Genomic DNA, 13,900 nt, shown 5'->3' with positions numbered 1-13,900 from the left:
TGCACCCACAAAAAACTGTCAATTCACTAAAGTTAATGAAAATGAATGTGTGTAAACGAATGTATGTGATTGATGGACATGTGAATGCTATGATTGAAATGGAATGTTTAAGCATGCCTTGCATGTGATTGAGATTGTGTTATTGTGGCCCTTGAGTAACTTTTCATGTCGTGGTCTATGTTAAGGGTTTTCTTGGCAAATGATGTGTCTATGCCCTGACACGACATGACGATAGATTGTTTTTATGATTGTTCTCAGTTTTGAGCCCTACCTAAGAGGGTTTGGGATTTTCCTGGCTTGCTGCCATACAGCGAAGGCTAAGCCTTCAGTTGTTTCTTTTTTTCAGGTTTTGGCGAACCCGGGGCAGCAGGTTGATCAGATAGCTTCACTCACATCCTATTGGGGAGGTTTTGGGTCTTTGGTAGTGCCGGCGCGTCATGGTTTGGTCTTTTTGATGTCTTATTTTTGCTAGGCATCAAAGTTGTGGTTTGAGGTATTTTTGTCATACAAATAGATGTGATTTTGTATGAATTGAAATTGTTATATAAATGAAAGTTTGCCCCATGGTTTCAAATGACATAGCTCCCTCTTTTTTTGAATTGTTGTGTAGTTGTACCTCAATGCTTTATGTTTAGAAAAAAAGTTTGTTTGAGGGCCAAAAGGTTGGGGTGTGACACTTTTCAATTTCTCCTTCACTGCCAACAAATTCTAAATTAATATATAATTCTTACTATGCAACTGGAATAGTGAGGACACGCATCATCTTAGCACATGAATGCATAAAAGTCCAGGCCTAGGAACTCATATAGAATGAGAGGACTCCCTAATAACTAAAATTAATAAACTTATGTTAAGGAAAAATGTATTTGAAAAGAGTTACAACTTAAGACACAAGTGCTAAGACAAAGTGCATAGTTCAATGAAAGTTTCCCAGGATAAAAGACCTTAAGAAGCTCTCCATAGGTTTCCTCAGACCTGCAGATAAATTGTTTGTCCATCAGTTGCAAACACTCATTTGCAAGGTCTGAATTTTGGTTGCAACTACGCAAGAAGGGATTAAAAATGGACAGATGAGGCTTTGTTTGACGACTCTTCCCAAGCAACTTCAACCAATTAACTGCCTGAAAAAAAGATTAACAAATCATACATCTCCTTAAAAGTATTGAAAGAGCAGAGAAAAAAATTAAAGAAATTAAAATCCTTACAAACAAGACATGAGAACTTTAAGAGAATACGATATACCACCAATGTGCTAAAAAAAGAATGCAAAAATTACATATAAGGCACTGATAAGTTGAAATAACTAAACAAAGACTAACACCAATAGCAGATAAGCTACTATCCTGGAATTAGAATCGGTTCCAAATAAAATTGGACTTGCAATTGCTTTTCCTTCAGTCAATTTTCTTCCTCTAAACTTCTGCTTGTTGACCTTCTGATGAAAGATGAAAGCATAACCAAATCTTGTAATTGGATCTAGTTAGATTTTTAGTACTTGTAAACGGATCCAGATCCGTAATCCATCCCCTTTCTCTATATAAGGGGACGTTGGTTTATTTTGTAGGTGGTGAATGAGTTGAAAGAAATGCAATCTCTTTTACTTTTCTCTGTTCTTCCAGTTAGTATAGTGGTTTGCTTAATGAAATAGTTTGCTGTTTCTCTCTCCTGTTCTTCCCTTTCCTAAGTTATAATTAGTGTTAAGCATAGTTATTAGCTTAGTAATGGATGCAGTTGGATTAAGGTTCGTTAATCTTAATTCATCTTGCATCACCTTCATACCTTATGAGTTTAGCAACGAAAAGAGAAAATTTTTTGTTAACGACCTGATAAGAATGAGATTCCACTTTGAGGTCAATTTGAATCTTCTGTAAGAGATATTTGTACACAAATTCAATACGAACACACACCTTACCATTTAGTCACAAAAAACTCAGTCAATTTGGTAACGTTATTGGTTAGTCAACTAACTTCTGACGGCCTACTTAAAAAAAGTAAGAATAGGCTCATCAAAGGGGCTTTGACATTAACCAAAACCTGGAACATGGACAAGAAAGAATATGTTCAGGTATCCAAACAACAACTGTTTTCATGATTCAGCCAATTTACAAGCAATTTGGCCCTTCATCATAAAGCTAACACTTAGAATGCCAAGTTCATGTTCAGATAAAGCAGCAGTCACTACCAGTAAACTTGAAATGAGCACAATTTGAAACAAAGATGCACAGCTAAAGTAGGTTATGCTACTTTATTTTGGAAGCAACAAGTATTGTGGGGGAAAATAGTAAAATCAAAACCAGTACGGAGTTGAGCCTACCTGATCTAGATAGCCACTTTTAATCAAAGAGAGAAGCATAAGTGCTGAGCAATTTTGGTTAACTTTAATGTTTTTTTTTCATCCATGAATTTCCAGACCTCCATCGCAAACTGGATGGAAAGTACAAATTATTGTACCAATATATTTGCTCATAGAAACATTTAAGAAAATTTATGCCATGAAAATTTCAAGACAATGGCCCACACAAGCTCCTCTGACAGTGGCCCACACAAGCTGCATACAGCAAGGCATGTTTTACGTTAAGTAAAAGGAAAACTTAGAAAATGTCTAAAATTTTTGTGGAAGACTTCTATCCCTAACAAAATTCCGTATGCATGATCTTGGGAAATACAGAAAAAAAGTGGTGACAGTGAAGCATGCACAGGCCAGTGTGCGAATGACCACCTGTTGGCCCGCAGAATAATGCATCGGATATTTTTCAAACCATCAGCTCCATTGATCAACTCTTGGGCAATTTTGCCTGGATCAGTTTCTCCAAAATAGCTGGCTCTAGAGGAATTGAATCAAGACAACGTTCTGCAGCTGCCACACAGACCTGCAAATTTGAAACAAGAAAGTAGTTGACAAACATAGCACGACAAACATTCATAACTGATTCAGGCTTTCAGCCAACCATCCAAAGGATGCACACCAACAATCACCTAGGGATAGAGATTTCATTCAAAATCAAGTCAAAATAACAAAACTAAAAGGTTCTCATCAAAATGTATCTAACATCTAAATAGAACTAATTTCCATGACACAACACCTGTCTTTTTTTTATATTGTACCATACCATTTCCATGAGAACTAAAGTAGATAAATCTAACACCTCGGGAGTCCACATAGGGCAATGTATTCATCTTATTTTCAGAAGGGAAATCATTTATTCAATAGTTTTAGGCTTTAGCTGCAAAACATAACTGCTAGCAGCCAGCTGTTGGCATCTATGGTATAGTGAATGCTTTCCCTCAAAATCACCTTCATCTTCCTGTTAATTCTAGGATGTTGCTAAAAGGCAGAACTCCAACATGAAACAATGATAACAGTTGCAGCATACTGGGAAAATGTATTTATCTTTTTATGAATGCAATGGCCAACCTCTAAACCAGTACGCTATGTACCCTTGCCAGAAGCGCTGCTTAGGTGGATTTTAAGCTTATAGTTTGTGAAGCTTGAAATTTCAATAAAGTACCTCATCAAGTAGGAAATCAATAGCTGCATCATCATCGGCAATTTCTTTAAGAGGCGCTCAAAGGAACTGCATGTCCAACTAGATTTGCTGAAATCCACTGTGGTTAAAAGTCTGGAGTCTCCCAAACTGTACAAAGCTTTTCAAGCAGAGTTTCACAATGGTTGAGATCACAGACTCCTGTAAACAAGGAGCAGAAACATTTATATTTTTTACATGGACATGCCTATATTAAATAACATATCCAGAAATCAGTTACATATTACCTGCGTAAACTCAATTTTTGTGAAGATCTCCATTTTTTGCTTTAAAATCTTAGCAAGATGACTTTCAAGCAGTTGGCTTCGAACTTGCTGTGTATGCTAATTTTTTCGTCCCGAAGAGGGTTACCGCGAGAGGAATTTGCACTACCAGTGCTGTCAGAGCGATGATGCTTTGGCGTTGAGCAGCGAACTAAAATCTGCTTGACTTCGCTTTCTGCAGCTTGCAGCTGGGAACAGGAAAATATATGATAATCAATGATGGCGTGTCATCTACTCATACATTCAGAGAAGAAACTTGAATTTTCCCAGTTAGGTTACAAAAATAGTTTCTCAAAAACTTAATACTATATTCTTTTACTTCTACGACATGTATATTACCAATAAATACTACTGAAACTTATGAATACTCCTCTCCCTTCTTTTCAGAACACGCAAAGTGCAAGATCAAGGACCAATCAAATTGACTAAGTTCTTTTGTAACTTGTTAAAACATAACATAAAATTGACGACCACTATTGATTGGAAACACTACCTCTATTTTGCACCCAGGAACTAAACTCAAGAAATTTCTGAGAAGATTAGGATTGCTCCATTGGAAGCTCCATGATTAGATATGCCTTATCTCCTGTATATTGCAAGAACTTTGAAAAGCCCTAAATAATAATAATACAGAAACCAAAAACCCAAAAATGAATTGGTGAGCCAGAGCCAAATTTAGCCATTATGACCTATGTGCTACAGTATAGGCCCACAGGGCATGGAAGATAGTACATGTCACTATAACACCAAATATAAAAAAGAAAAAAGAAAAAAAGCCTGGTAGCCAAGTAACTTTAGCTTAAAGAGCACAACGTATGATTTACCTCTTGAAGAAGCAGGTCTACGAACATGTGAACTTCTCTGCGCTCCTTATGCTATGTAAAATTATCAATTATGAAGAAATAAGTGCCTGAACATAACATGACTTTTATTTTCATCCTTCAGGCAGAAAAAAGGTTGATGTATTTCAATTACCTTGATCCAATTTGGTGTGGTAATCCGCTTTTTCAGAAGCAGAGATATTTTCTGTGTTTTCGTATTGACATACTGCAGAAGATGACAAAGGTAAGAAAGAGAATTTGAACTACTTAGACCTCAATGAAACAAATTAATCATCATGAACCTTCTACATTTCTTGAATCGATTTCAGTTCCAACATGTCCTCATATCCTTCCTAAAAAAAATCCACCAAAATTAAAAAATCAACTAATATGCACGTAACAAATACCAAACTTAACAGTTGAAACTGTGCAGCATAATCAATAATAAACTTTGAGCCTTCCAGTTATTTGTCCTTTTTTTGTGTAAATTTAAAGCGATTTATTTAATAAAATGGGCATATTGGAGAAGAGGTGTTATCTACATCCTTCAAAACCAGTCATGCTCTCCATATTATACATTTATGTATACGTTATATAATATCTACTATTTATGCTGTCATATATACATTATATACAATTATATATAATATTTATGTAATATACATATATAAAACTATTATATATACATATACATATAACTATATACTATTTATGTCATATACTACAATATTATATACATACAACTATATGTACACAGTATATACACAATATATTACATGTATTTCATATATGTAATATATACATAAATTTATTAGATCATGCACGACATCCTTGGACGTTGACACTTTCAAACAATAAGTTGTGCAGCAAAAATTTATTTATCAAAAGAATCAAGTTGTCACGGCTGACTTTTTCAAACCTATTTGGCCCGCGTGGAGCCGAGGGATAGTCGGTCTGCAACACAAGTGAAGGCATTGGAAAATGAAAACCAAGCAACTAATACAACAAATCACCTAAACAACACAAGTGAAGGCATTGGAAAATGAAAACCAAGCAACTAATACAACAAAGCACCTAAACAACCCATGTCACAATGAAAGTGAAAACTAAACATGACACTATGCTGAAAACCACTAAAGTGGAAAATAGCATTGGTTGGTTGGGTAGCAAAATGAACTTCACCAACTCTCCTAGGGACTTCTATATGAAAGGTTGGTTTAATAGTGATGATTTTCCACAAATGTTTGAGTCCTCAACTGATTGAAAGTTTTACAAATGGTTTAGGTTAAGCTCTTATCTTTCCCCAAGGGGCCGTTTGATGGCCTGGAAAAATACTATTCACTTGGAAAAAAATTTCAAAATTTCAAAATTTTTCCATTCCAACAAACACAGAAAAAAAATTTCGACCGTTGAGGTCGATTCCGGAAATATTTTTCCGGAAAAATATTTCCAGCTGGATAGACGGAAATATTTTTCCGGAAATTTTTTACGGCCCGTTGGGCACTCTCCGCTCTCCCGACCGCCTCTTCCTTCCGTCTCACGCGAGAGCTTCTTCCTCGCTTCCTGGTTTCGTCCGACCTTCCTCGCTTCCTGGTTTCGTCCGACCAGTAGAGCGCCGGGGATGTGGAGTCTCTCCTCGCTACTACATTCTGTCCTCCCGTGCCATGCAGCTGAACGCTGCGGCAGCCCTCGCCCTCTCCACTCTTCCGCTACCATAGCCACCAGGCCTTACACTTATTCCTTCTCTCCGTCAATCGCTCCTGCCATTGTTGGCAGGGCGCGATGCCTCTATGTCAATGCTACGAGGAAGAAGGAAGGAGCCAGAATGCGGACCCACTACGTAGATGTCGAGTTGGGTAATGATGATGATGATGGTTTTGATGATTTTGATGAAGAAGGGGAAAATGAGGATGTTGGTGGTAGTGATGATGGCGAGCTATTGCCATTTGACAAGATGAGGAGTTGGCTGGAGAAAAGGCCCTGGGGGTTCGGCGAAGGGAAGAGGTATGAAACGAGTCTGGAAGGCCAGCTCCTCCAGGAGATTGAACAGAGTCGGAAAGCCCAAGAGGCGAACCTCAACAATCTGAAGCGCAACAAATCGAAATCTGAGTCAATGAAGCAACCCTTGAAGCAGCAGCAGGATGGTATTTTTTTTTCACCAATTTCTTATAATTTTGCTTTAGAAGGTAGCTTACACTGTCAATTTTTTGTATCATCGTTGGTATGTTTGGTTTTATCGGGTTGGGCTTTTAACTTCTTACCCTTTGCAGTTCATATGGACGTCACTGTACTTCTCATTTGGAAATTTTTGTTTCTGATGACTATTGGAATGTCTACAAGCTTGAATTTGCGGCATCTGCTAGACTGCTACTTGCGTTTTCTTTTTCACCTTGCTGTACATATGCCTATATGGTTCAAGTTCTGGCATTCTTCTGTTACATCTTTCTAGAAACACCGGTAGAACTTATGAGGCCTCAGAGCTGTAACCTGCCAAATCCGGTGGTATGCTCATCTTGTCGTCGGGTGCTTTCCCGGAGCAGATATTTCAATTCAGAGACTTGTCTAAACCATCCATTGAAGCGAAGAAATGCATACGATTCTCTTTTTAAATATGTTTGAACTTTACCAGTGCATGTCCTTGCATACCAATTTGATTTCGTCTGTTTGTTAATGTTCAACGTGGTTCTATATTTTCTGTTTGTAAAATTGTTCCATTTGTTCATTTCTGCATAGAATTTGGGCAACCTGGATGTTTTGATATGACTGACCTTGCGTAAACATTTGTCGTAATCAGCTGTTGTTGATTCTGTTGTATGTAGGTTCCTTGAACTATATTCTGGGCAGACTGTCGTCTTTGGTAAAATGGAGAAACAAATTTCATGTGATGCTTTGAAGCCAGACAGCCTTCCCAAGTCTGATTCTGGATCAGCACAGAGCAATGTTAGATATAGTCCACGATTAAAGATTGCAGATTTGGACACAAAAGTTAGTGGAAGTGAGTCTACGAATCTTCCCATGGAACCATCATATAGAAGTGAGATTGAAGACCCTGCAGGAACCATAACTCCTGCTGGAAACTCTGATAAGGAGGATATTGATAGCGAGAGTGGAGACGGCATCATCCAATATGTCAACACCAAGGAAACAAAAGAAGATGCAGATCAGAAAGAAGCAAGTGAAAGGCCCAAAACCTGAGAAGGGGTTGAAATCACTGAAGGTCCTTGGTTCTGCAAGCAGGTGCTGTTATGCCATGAACAGATAGCTTTATTTAGGTGCATGTTGAATATGTTTTTCAAGTTCACTACAGAGCATGTTTTTCACAGACATTTTTGTGAAAGTGCAGATTGAAGATCAGGGAAAGAGCTGTTCTAACAGATGTATTCTCAAAGTATGGAGCAAATACTCCTTCATCCATGTAATCACAATGCATCTCTAATGAGATACTGGCTGAAGCCCTAACACCCCGAGGTGGACACGTTCACTACTCCATCTATTAACTATGCTCCAAGGGGGCACAAGAGTTGGTCAGGTAGTATGTCTGTTCCCTACTTCTCGTCTTTAAAATCGTTATAATATCTGTGGTGTTAATTGTTTGTTTTAGACTAAGTTGCAAGCTTGTAAAGCTTGAAACATTCATCTTGCTGCTGGCCCTTGTCCTGTTTAATAGTTCCCTTAGTTGTACCCTATGCTGCAACATTGCTTTTCTTTCCTCTTCTTCATTGACATTGAATAACTAAACCTTGTAAAATTATCTTGTCGACAATAAAAAAAAAACTGCTGATATGCCTTCCAGGCTCAACACTTGTATCATCCATATTTTGCACTTGTTGCTTTCTCTGCAGAAGTTTGTGCCTGCTTTTGGACCGCATTGTCAAGAAGGTCACAGTTTACACTTTGCAGTTTATTCCAAATGTGGTTCTGTTATGCGGTTGATCTGTACTTCCTATGGTCTTATTTTGCAGATGGATTTTGGTATGGAACTCACAAAACAAAGGAAAGAATTTACAAGTGGAAATCTAGAAATATATTTCTGTACCATCAAACTCAGAAATATAGCCAAATTCAGAAGCACTTAGAGTGATCCTGTATCTGCCATCTGGAACAAAATACTTATACAATAACAAATTAATCAGAGAGAAATTGGCCTGCAGCCTGCTTAGCAGCAGAAAACAACAGAAACAACATCAGTGATGAAATATCATATCATGAGGCCTGCAGGAAAGGATTCAAGAAAAGAGCAGCAATCTTCAACATTGGCATGACAGATGCATTGTTTCCATTGTAGTTAGGCATGTGAGCTTATGCAGGCCACAAGAACATTTTACCTTCCTAGTTTAATCCCTCGAAAGTATTTTATGACTAGACAAAGGCAGCAAAAACTCACGTTTTGATACAAGATCATGCCACGAATACTCTAGCCCATTAAGACTTATAATAATTTTTGTAGGATTGACCAATTGCCTTATCTGCATATGTTGGAAAGGAAACAGTCAGAAAGATGAAACATAAACAGAAGAACCATCATCGACCAGTTAGCAATTGGTATATGCTTTTACTTTCCTGAAGGAAATAGGCAAATGAGAATTTCACTCCAAATACACAAAGCCAGAAAATCATATATCTGCATTTTATCAGTATGAAAAAAACGTGAGCACCCTGTTCATGGGACTGTGTGCCAGTTCACACAGTAAAGAGTCAGACTTCACAACAGCCAAAAGGATTCATCCAGTCCAACGTGCCTAACAACCAAAAGAGTACAAGGAAAATGTACATTCCAATTGCACACAATTGGGCTTCAAAAGAATGAAATGCCATCACTATCAAGAATCAAAATGGAAGCATTCTCAAAACCCAAACATTTATGCAACAGAAACAAGAAAGAAACACCAAGGACACAAAAAAGTCAAAAAGTGGACCAAACTGTCTTATTTGTCTTCCTCCTCCTCAGTCTAAAATTTTCTCTTTTGGTTGTGTGGTTGTCTGATACAAACCTAAGATAAGTATTCATTACTTCACAAAGTCCAACCATTACCCCTGGATCCCAGTGCAATTTCCTAGTATATCCAAAACAATCATCTAAAGAATGCAATCTGAGTTTATAAATTTTGGTTTAGAAATAGAAGCTCAGATATCAAAACTCAAAAGTACTAGCTGACACGCTTGCCTGTTGAAGCACATATTCATGATGGAAAGTTTATATTGATCTATTTTTTCATTATCTAAAATGACCTAGCAAGCATCTCTGCACAACTACATGCATCTTGTAGAGCACATGATCAAAGATCAGAAAATCAATTTTGTGGAACACAACCATTGTGCTAAGTCACACAAGTATTGCTTTTATGGAGCAGCATCCATACCCATATGGGTATGTCATCGGTACGGGTACCTGTATGCCCATGCTACGTCCCGAGTACGATCAACATACCCAAGACCATATCCTTATTTTTTTTTTGACATGCTCAATGTTAACCAAGTCCATTTCTGTCATAAAATTAGGGTTTTTATTCTTTTCATTTTTCTGTTTGTTTAAAATTTGAATTCTTATTTTTTGATTTTATATATATATAGATATATAGATATATATATATATATAGTCGTACCCAAGTTTTTTTTTTAAATGGTATGTACCCATACCTATGTGACATAGCCATTGTGAAGCACAACACTATTGAAATAAGCCAAAACAACTGCCAAGGGCCCAAGAGAACCACCCTACTCATGGGCACACCCAAACACCTAAAAAATCCTTCATATACACAAAATCAAACTAAAACAATATTCCATGTTTGAGAACAAGACAAAGATATTTCCACAGGAAAATACAGACTTACTTGATAAAGTCAGTTGTTCGCTCATACATTCCTCGTCCAACATAATGCCTTTCCTTAAATCAGAAAAGAACAGTTGTTAGGAACAACAACAAATGAATCAGATCCATAGAAAATACAACGGGAAGAACAATGGAGAAACCAAACCTGATGCATCCACTTGATAAATCTCATAACAGGCCATTGATCACATCGGTTCGTCAGCCTATGACAAGCTGGAATGCGCATGAGTAGGCTAAAGGCCAGCTGGACACTTGCATATGCAATTAGAACAAAGATGTAGGTCTTGTAGAAAACAGTCTTTGGATTTTGAAGTCCCTTCCTGCATGGTTATCACTATCATAGTTTACATTTGACAATCTATGGCTACATGATTCAACAGAGGATAAATAAACATAAAAAAGTAGGTGTAGCGACATCAAAGTGAAGTCTTTCGGATTAAAAAAAAAAACAGCAACACAAAAAACTCACACATAAAGATATGATACAAATGTTGAAGCAACACCAAACCAAAGAAAACGGAGAACAATTCTCATCACAGCTTAATTTGTTATTTGTCCAGAAACTAATATTTGGAGATTGTTTCCTGAGTCCCTGACTGAAAGACTGACTAATCTTCTCAGCAGGAGCATTGATATCTCATTGCCAAACAAGTAGACTTTCCCATGAGATTGTTTATACAGCCTCAACATAGATGACCCTTCATCTTAATTCCCCCCCGTGATCATAAATCTGTCAAGATGATGGGCTCCTTCTCCATTTTTTAGTACAGTAGATTTTTTGAATTCCTCAACAAATTGAACCTTGGCACTCTTATAAACAAGGGAAGCCAGAGGCAGCATGTAAAGTAGGAATGAATGATTGGAAAGTGTGAAACCTGTGAAATACTAGTTAGAAAGCAGTACCAGCAAATATAAAATTCTGTACATTTTTTCCTTTTCTGTAATAAATAATAATTATGAATAAGATAAAACCAAGTGCTCTTTATACTCTAGTGCATCAAAATCTTCCAGAAAAACAAAATACACAACACTTATTGATGCAGAGGTAAAACAACAAAGATATTGGACGATTTTGTGCTTGTACAGAACCTACTAGCTGATACAATTGAACCAAGAGTTTTTGAAAACAAAAGCTAGTGTTTGCCTATAACAATAAAAACAAGAAGCTGACAAGAGGATTTCCATTGATATAAATTGCTCATCATCTTCAAATCCACAATGAGAGAGTCCCACCATTGCCATTGATCAGATGGTTCTCCAAACAAAAGAAATAGGCAAAGAGTGTGTGTGTTCGTGTGAGAAAAAGAGAGACAGAGACAGAGACAGAGACAGAGACAGAGACAAAGAGAGAGAGGCAGAGAGACAGTTGGAGTGCCTAACCACCTTCTTAGTTTTTTCAAGAGAAATTTTCATTTGATGACCCACCTAATGCTTCCAATATCCCAGCATACTTATTCTTTTCTAAAAGGTCAGTTGAGGACAAAAATCATTTTGCCTTGCATGAAGGTCTTTAGCTTTGCATTTTTATGGCGAGATGCAGGTAAAAACATGACCTTGTGTCATTGTTTTGCAGGATGAAGTAACTGATGTTCCTTCCACATAAAATAATATTTTATAAGATTTTCAATAATCTTTTAAGATTTATATATTATTAAGAATAAAAAGAAAAAAAATCATTCACACATGGCAGAATGATAAATTATATAGGGTCTTGTCTAGACGAGCCGTTAGTCTTGGTTAGGATATTTTACCATTTGTGAATGAACATTTAAAGTTAAAAAAATCTGCATGCCTAGAGGAAGCCGTTAATCTTGGTTAGGATATTTTACCGTTTGAGTCCGTGTCATGGGATACACAGAATCTTGATTTATAGGTCTAGGGAGTAAAATATAGAGAGAGGGTTTCTCTTTAGTGCTTGGTCAATAAAGGGAAGTTTTTCAGCTTTTTACAAACGACGTCAATCAACAGCAACTAAAAGAATAAGTTCAAGAAATGGTCACTTTACATTTCATATGAGCAGAACATGTGGAATCATGATATTGTCTATCTATGGCATTGCCCAAGAACGTGAGACTCTCACTTACCCAAGTTGAAGGAGAAACATAAAAGCCCCAACAAACATCAGCCCACCAACAACCGTTATGAGATGCCTGTTCCTACTTGGCCTGCACTTTGCTGCATCTTCTGCATTTCTTTCAGAAGATGATCATTTCAACTTGGGAATCCTGTTTCAAAACAATACAACCCACAATCAGGCGATCAGAACGATCAGAGTTGAACTATGATCATAAGATGATTATTACGAGCATGAAATAAGAGTAGAAATTCCGAACAGAAATCGGCCAGCAGCAGAGATATCAGCAATGGGGATAGCGATCAGAACGATCAACGAACAACGGCGATCAGCCAATTGTTGAACTATGATGATGTAGGGATGGATCACGATCGTAGTTCTCCAGATATTAGCATGATCATTCCCAGAGACAAACATCAAATAACGCAAGCACAAACAGGATTCACGATGGAAATTACAACTGAAAGTAATGCAGCCTCAATACAACCCACAATCATGATATCAGAGTAAAAATTCCGAAAAAAAATCGACCAGCAGTAGAGATATCAGCAGTCAGAATAGCGATCAGAACAATCAACGAAAAACGGTGATCGAACAAGAGTTGAACTATGATCAGGAGGGAATGGACCGCGATCGTACTTCTCCAGATACTAACACAATCATTCACATAGGTAGACACACAAGCACAAACAGGAATCCCGACAGAAATTATGACTGGAAGAAATGTAGCCTCAATACAGCCCACAATCGTGCGATCAGAGTAGAAATTCCTAACAGAAATCGATCAGCAGCAGAGATCAACAATCGGAATAGTGACCAGAACGATCAACGAAAAACAGCGATCAACCAAGAGTTGAACTATGATCAGGCAGGAATTGATCGCGATCGTAATTCTCCAGATACTAACACAATCATTCACATAGGCAAACATCAAATCACACAAGCACAAATGGGATTATCGACGGAAATTACAACTGAAAGAAATGCAGCCTCAATATAACCCACAATCATACGATCAGAGTAGAAATTCCGAACAGAAATCGGTTAGCAGCAGAGATATCAGCGATCAGAACGATCAACCAAAAACGACGATCGACCAAGAGTTGAGCTATGATCATGCGGGAATCGATCGCGATCGTAATTCTTCAGTTACTAACACAAGCATCCGCAGAGGGAAACATGCTCCTGCATGCTTTCGAAGGTGATCAGGCAGGCAGGGGAAGGGTCGATTCCTAACCTTCTTCCTCCAGAATTCTTTTTCGTTACTTCCCTTCACGACGGTTTTCCAAAAGAACAGAAAAAAAGAGATTCCTTTTTCTTTTCTCCTTGCGCGCTTAAATATTTAGACTAGCGTTCCTCAAAAT

The 13,900-nt window shown here is 37.5% G+C and overlaps 1 protein-coding gene and 2 long non-coding RNA genes across 27 annotated transcripts in view; 2 read left to right on the top strand and 1 right to left on the bottom strand.

Moving 5' to 3' along the window:
• LOC116256797 (uncharacterized) overlaps positions 1-924 on the top strand; it is a 25,002-nt gene extending 24,078 nt beyond the window's left edge. For 3 of the 7 annotated variants that reach the window (XR_004173216.2, XR_007573572.1, XR_007573577.1), the window contains exon 8: positions 347-919. This is a non-coding gene — a long non-coding RNA (uncharacterized LOC116256797). Of the gene's footprint in view, positions 1-346 lie in introns of all 7 variants that reach the window. The other 4 variants (XR_007573570.1, XR_007573568.1, XR_004173218.2 and 1 more) reach the window with 3 other exon arrangements.
• The window catches only part of LOC116256796 (uncharacterized), a 22,917-nt gene extending 9,017 nt beyond the window's left edge, over positions 1-13,900 (bottom strand). The window contains exons 1-13 of one of the 19 annotated variants that reach the window (XR_007573551.1): positions 13,774-13,898; positions 12,547-12,687; positions 10,608-10,782; positions 10,464-10,516; positions 9,014-9,095; positions 4,932-4,982; positions 4,784-4,855; positions 4,633-4,683; positions 4,302-4,394; positions 3,773-3,996; positions 3,510-3,686; positions 2,720-2,870; positions 945-1,121 (exon numbers count right to left, since the gene is read on the bottom strand). This is a non-coding gene — a long non-coding RNA (uncharacterized LOC116256796). Of the gene's footprint in view, positions 1-944; positions 1,122-2,719; positions 2,871-3,509; positions 3,687-3,772; positions 3,997-4,301; positions 4,423-4,632; positions 4,684-4,783; positions 4,856-4,931; positions 4,983-7,397; positions 7,709-9,013; positions 9,096-10,463; positions 10,517-10,607; positions 10,783-10,931; positions 11,040-12,546 lie in introns of those variants that run through there. The other 18 variants (XR_007573558.1, XR_007573553.1, XR_007573552.1 and 15 more) reach the window with 18 other exon arrangements.
• LOC116256795 (uncharacterized) lies at positions 5,435-7,580 on the top strand. Its single transcript, XM_031633281.2, has 2 exons — positions 5,435-6,773; positions 7,449-7,580. The coding sequence occupies exons 1-2, from the start codon at positions 5,948-5,950 to the stop codon at positions 7,520-7,522; spliced, it is 900 nt and encodes a 299-aa protein (XP_031489141.1). The 5' UTR covers positions 5,435-5,947; the 3' UTR covers positions 7,523-7,580.

The sequence above is a fragment of the Nymphaea colorata genome, chromosome 6 (genome assembly GCF_008831285.2).
Source record: "Nymphaea colorata isolate Beijing-Zhang1983 chromosome 6, ASM883128v2, whole genome shotgun sequence".
Classification (NCBI taxonomy): Eukaryota; Viridiplantae; Streptophyta; class Magnoliopsida; order Nymphaeales; family Nymphaeaceae; genus Nymphaea; species Nymphaea colorata.
Note: the sequence above shows the minus strand (reverse complement) of the source record. Positions and strands in the feature narration are given on the sequence as shown.

Bases quoted from the DNA above. Each gene is read 5' to 3' on its own strand.
- LOC116256795 (XM_031633281.2), top strand. From the start codon at position 5,948: ATGGCCTGGAAAAATACTATTCACTTGGAAAAAAATTTCAAAATTTCA. The intron at 6,774-7,448 runs GTATTTTTTTTT...TGTTGTATGTAG, and splicing joins CTTGAAGCAGCAGCAGGATG to GTTCCTTGAACTATATTCTG.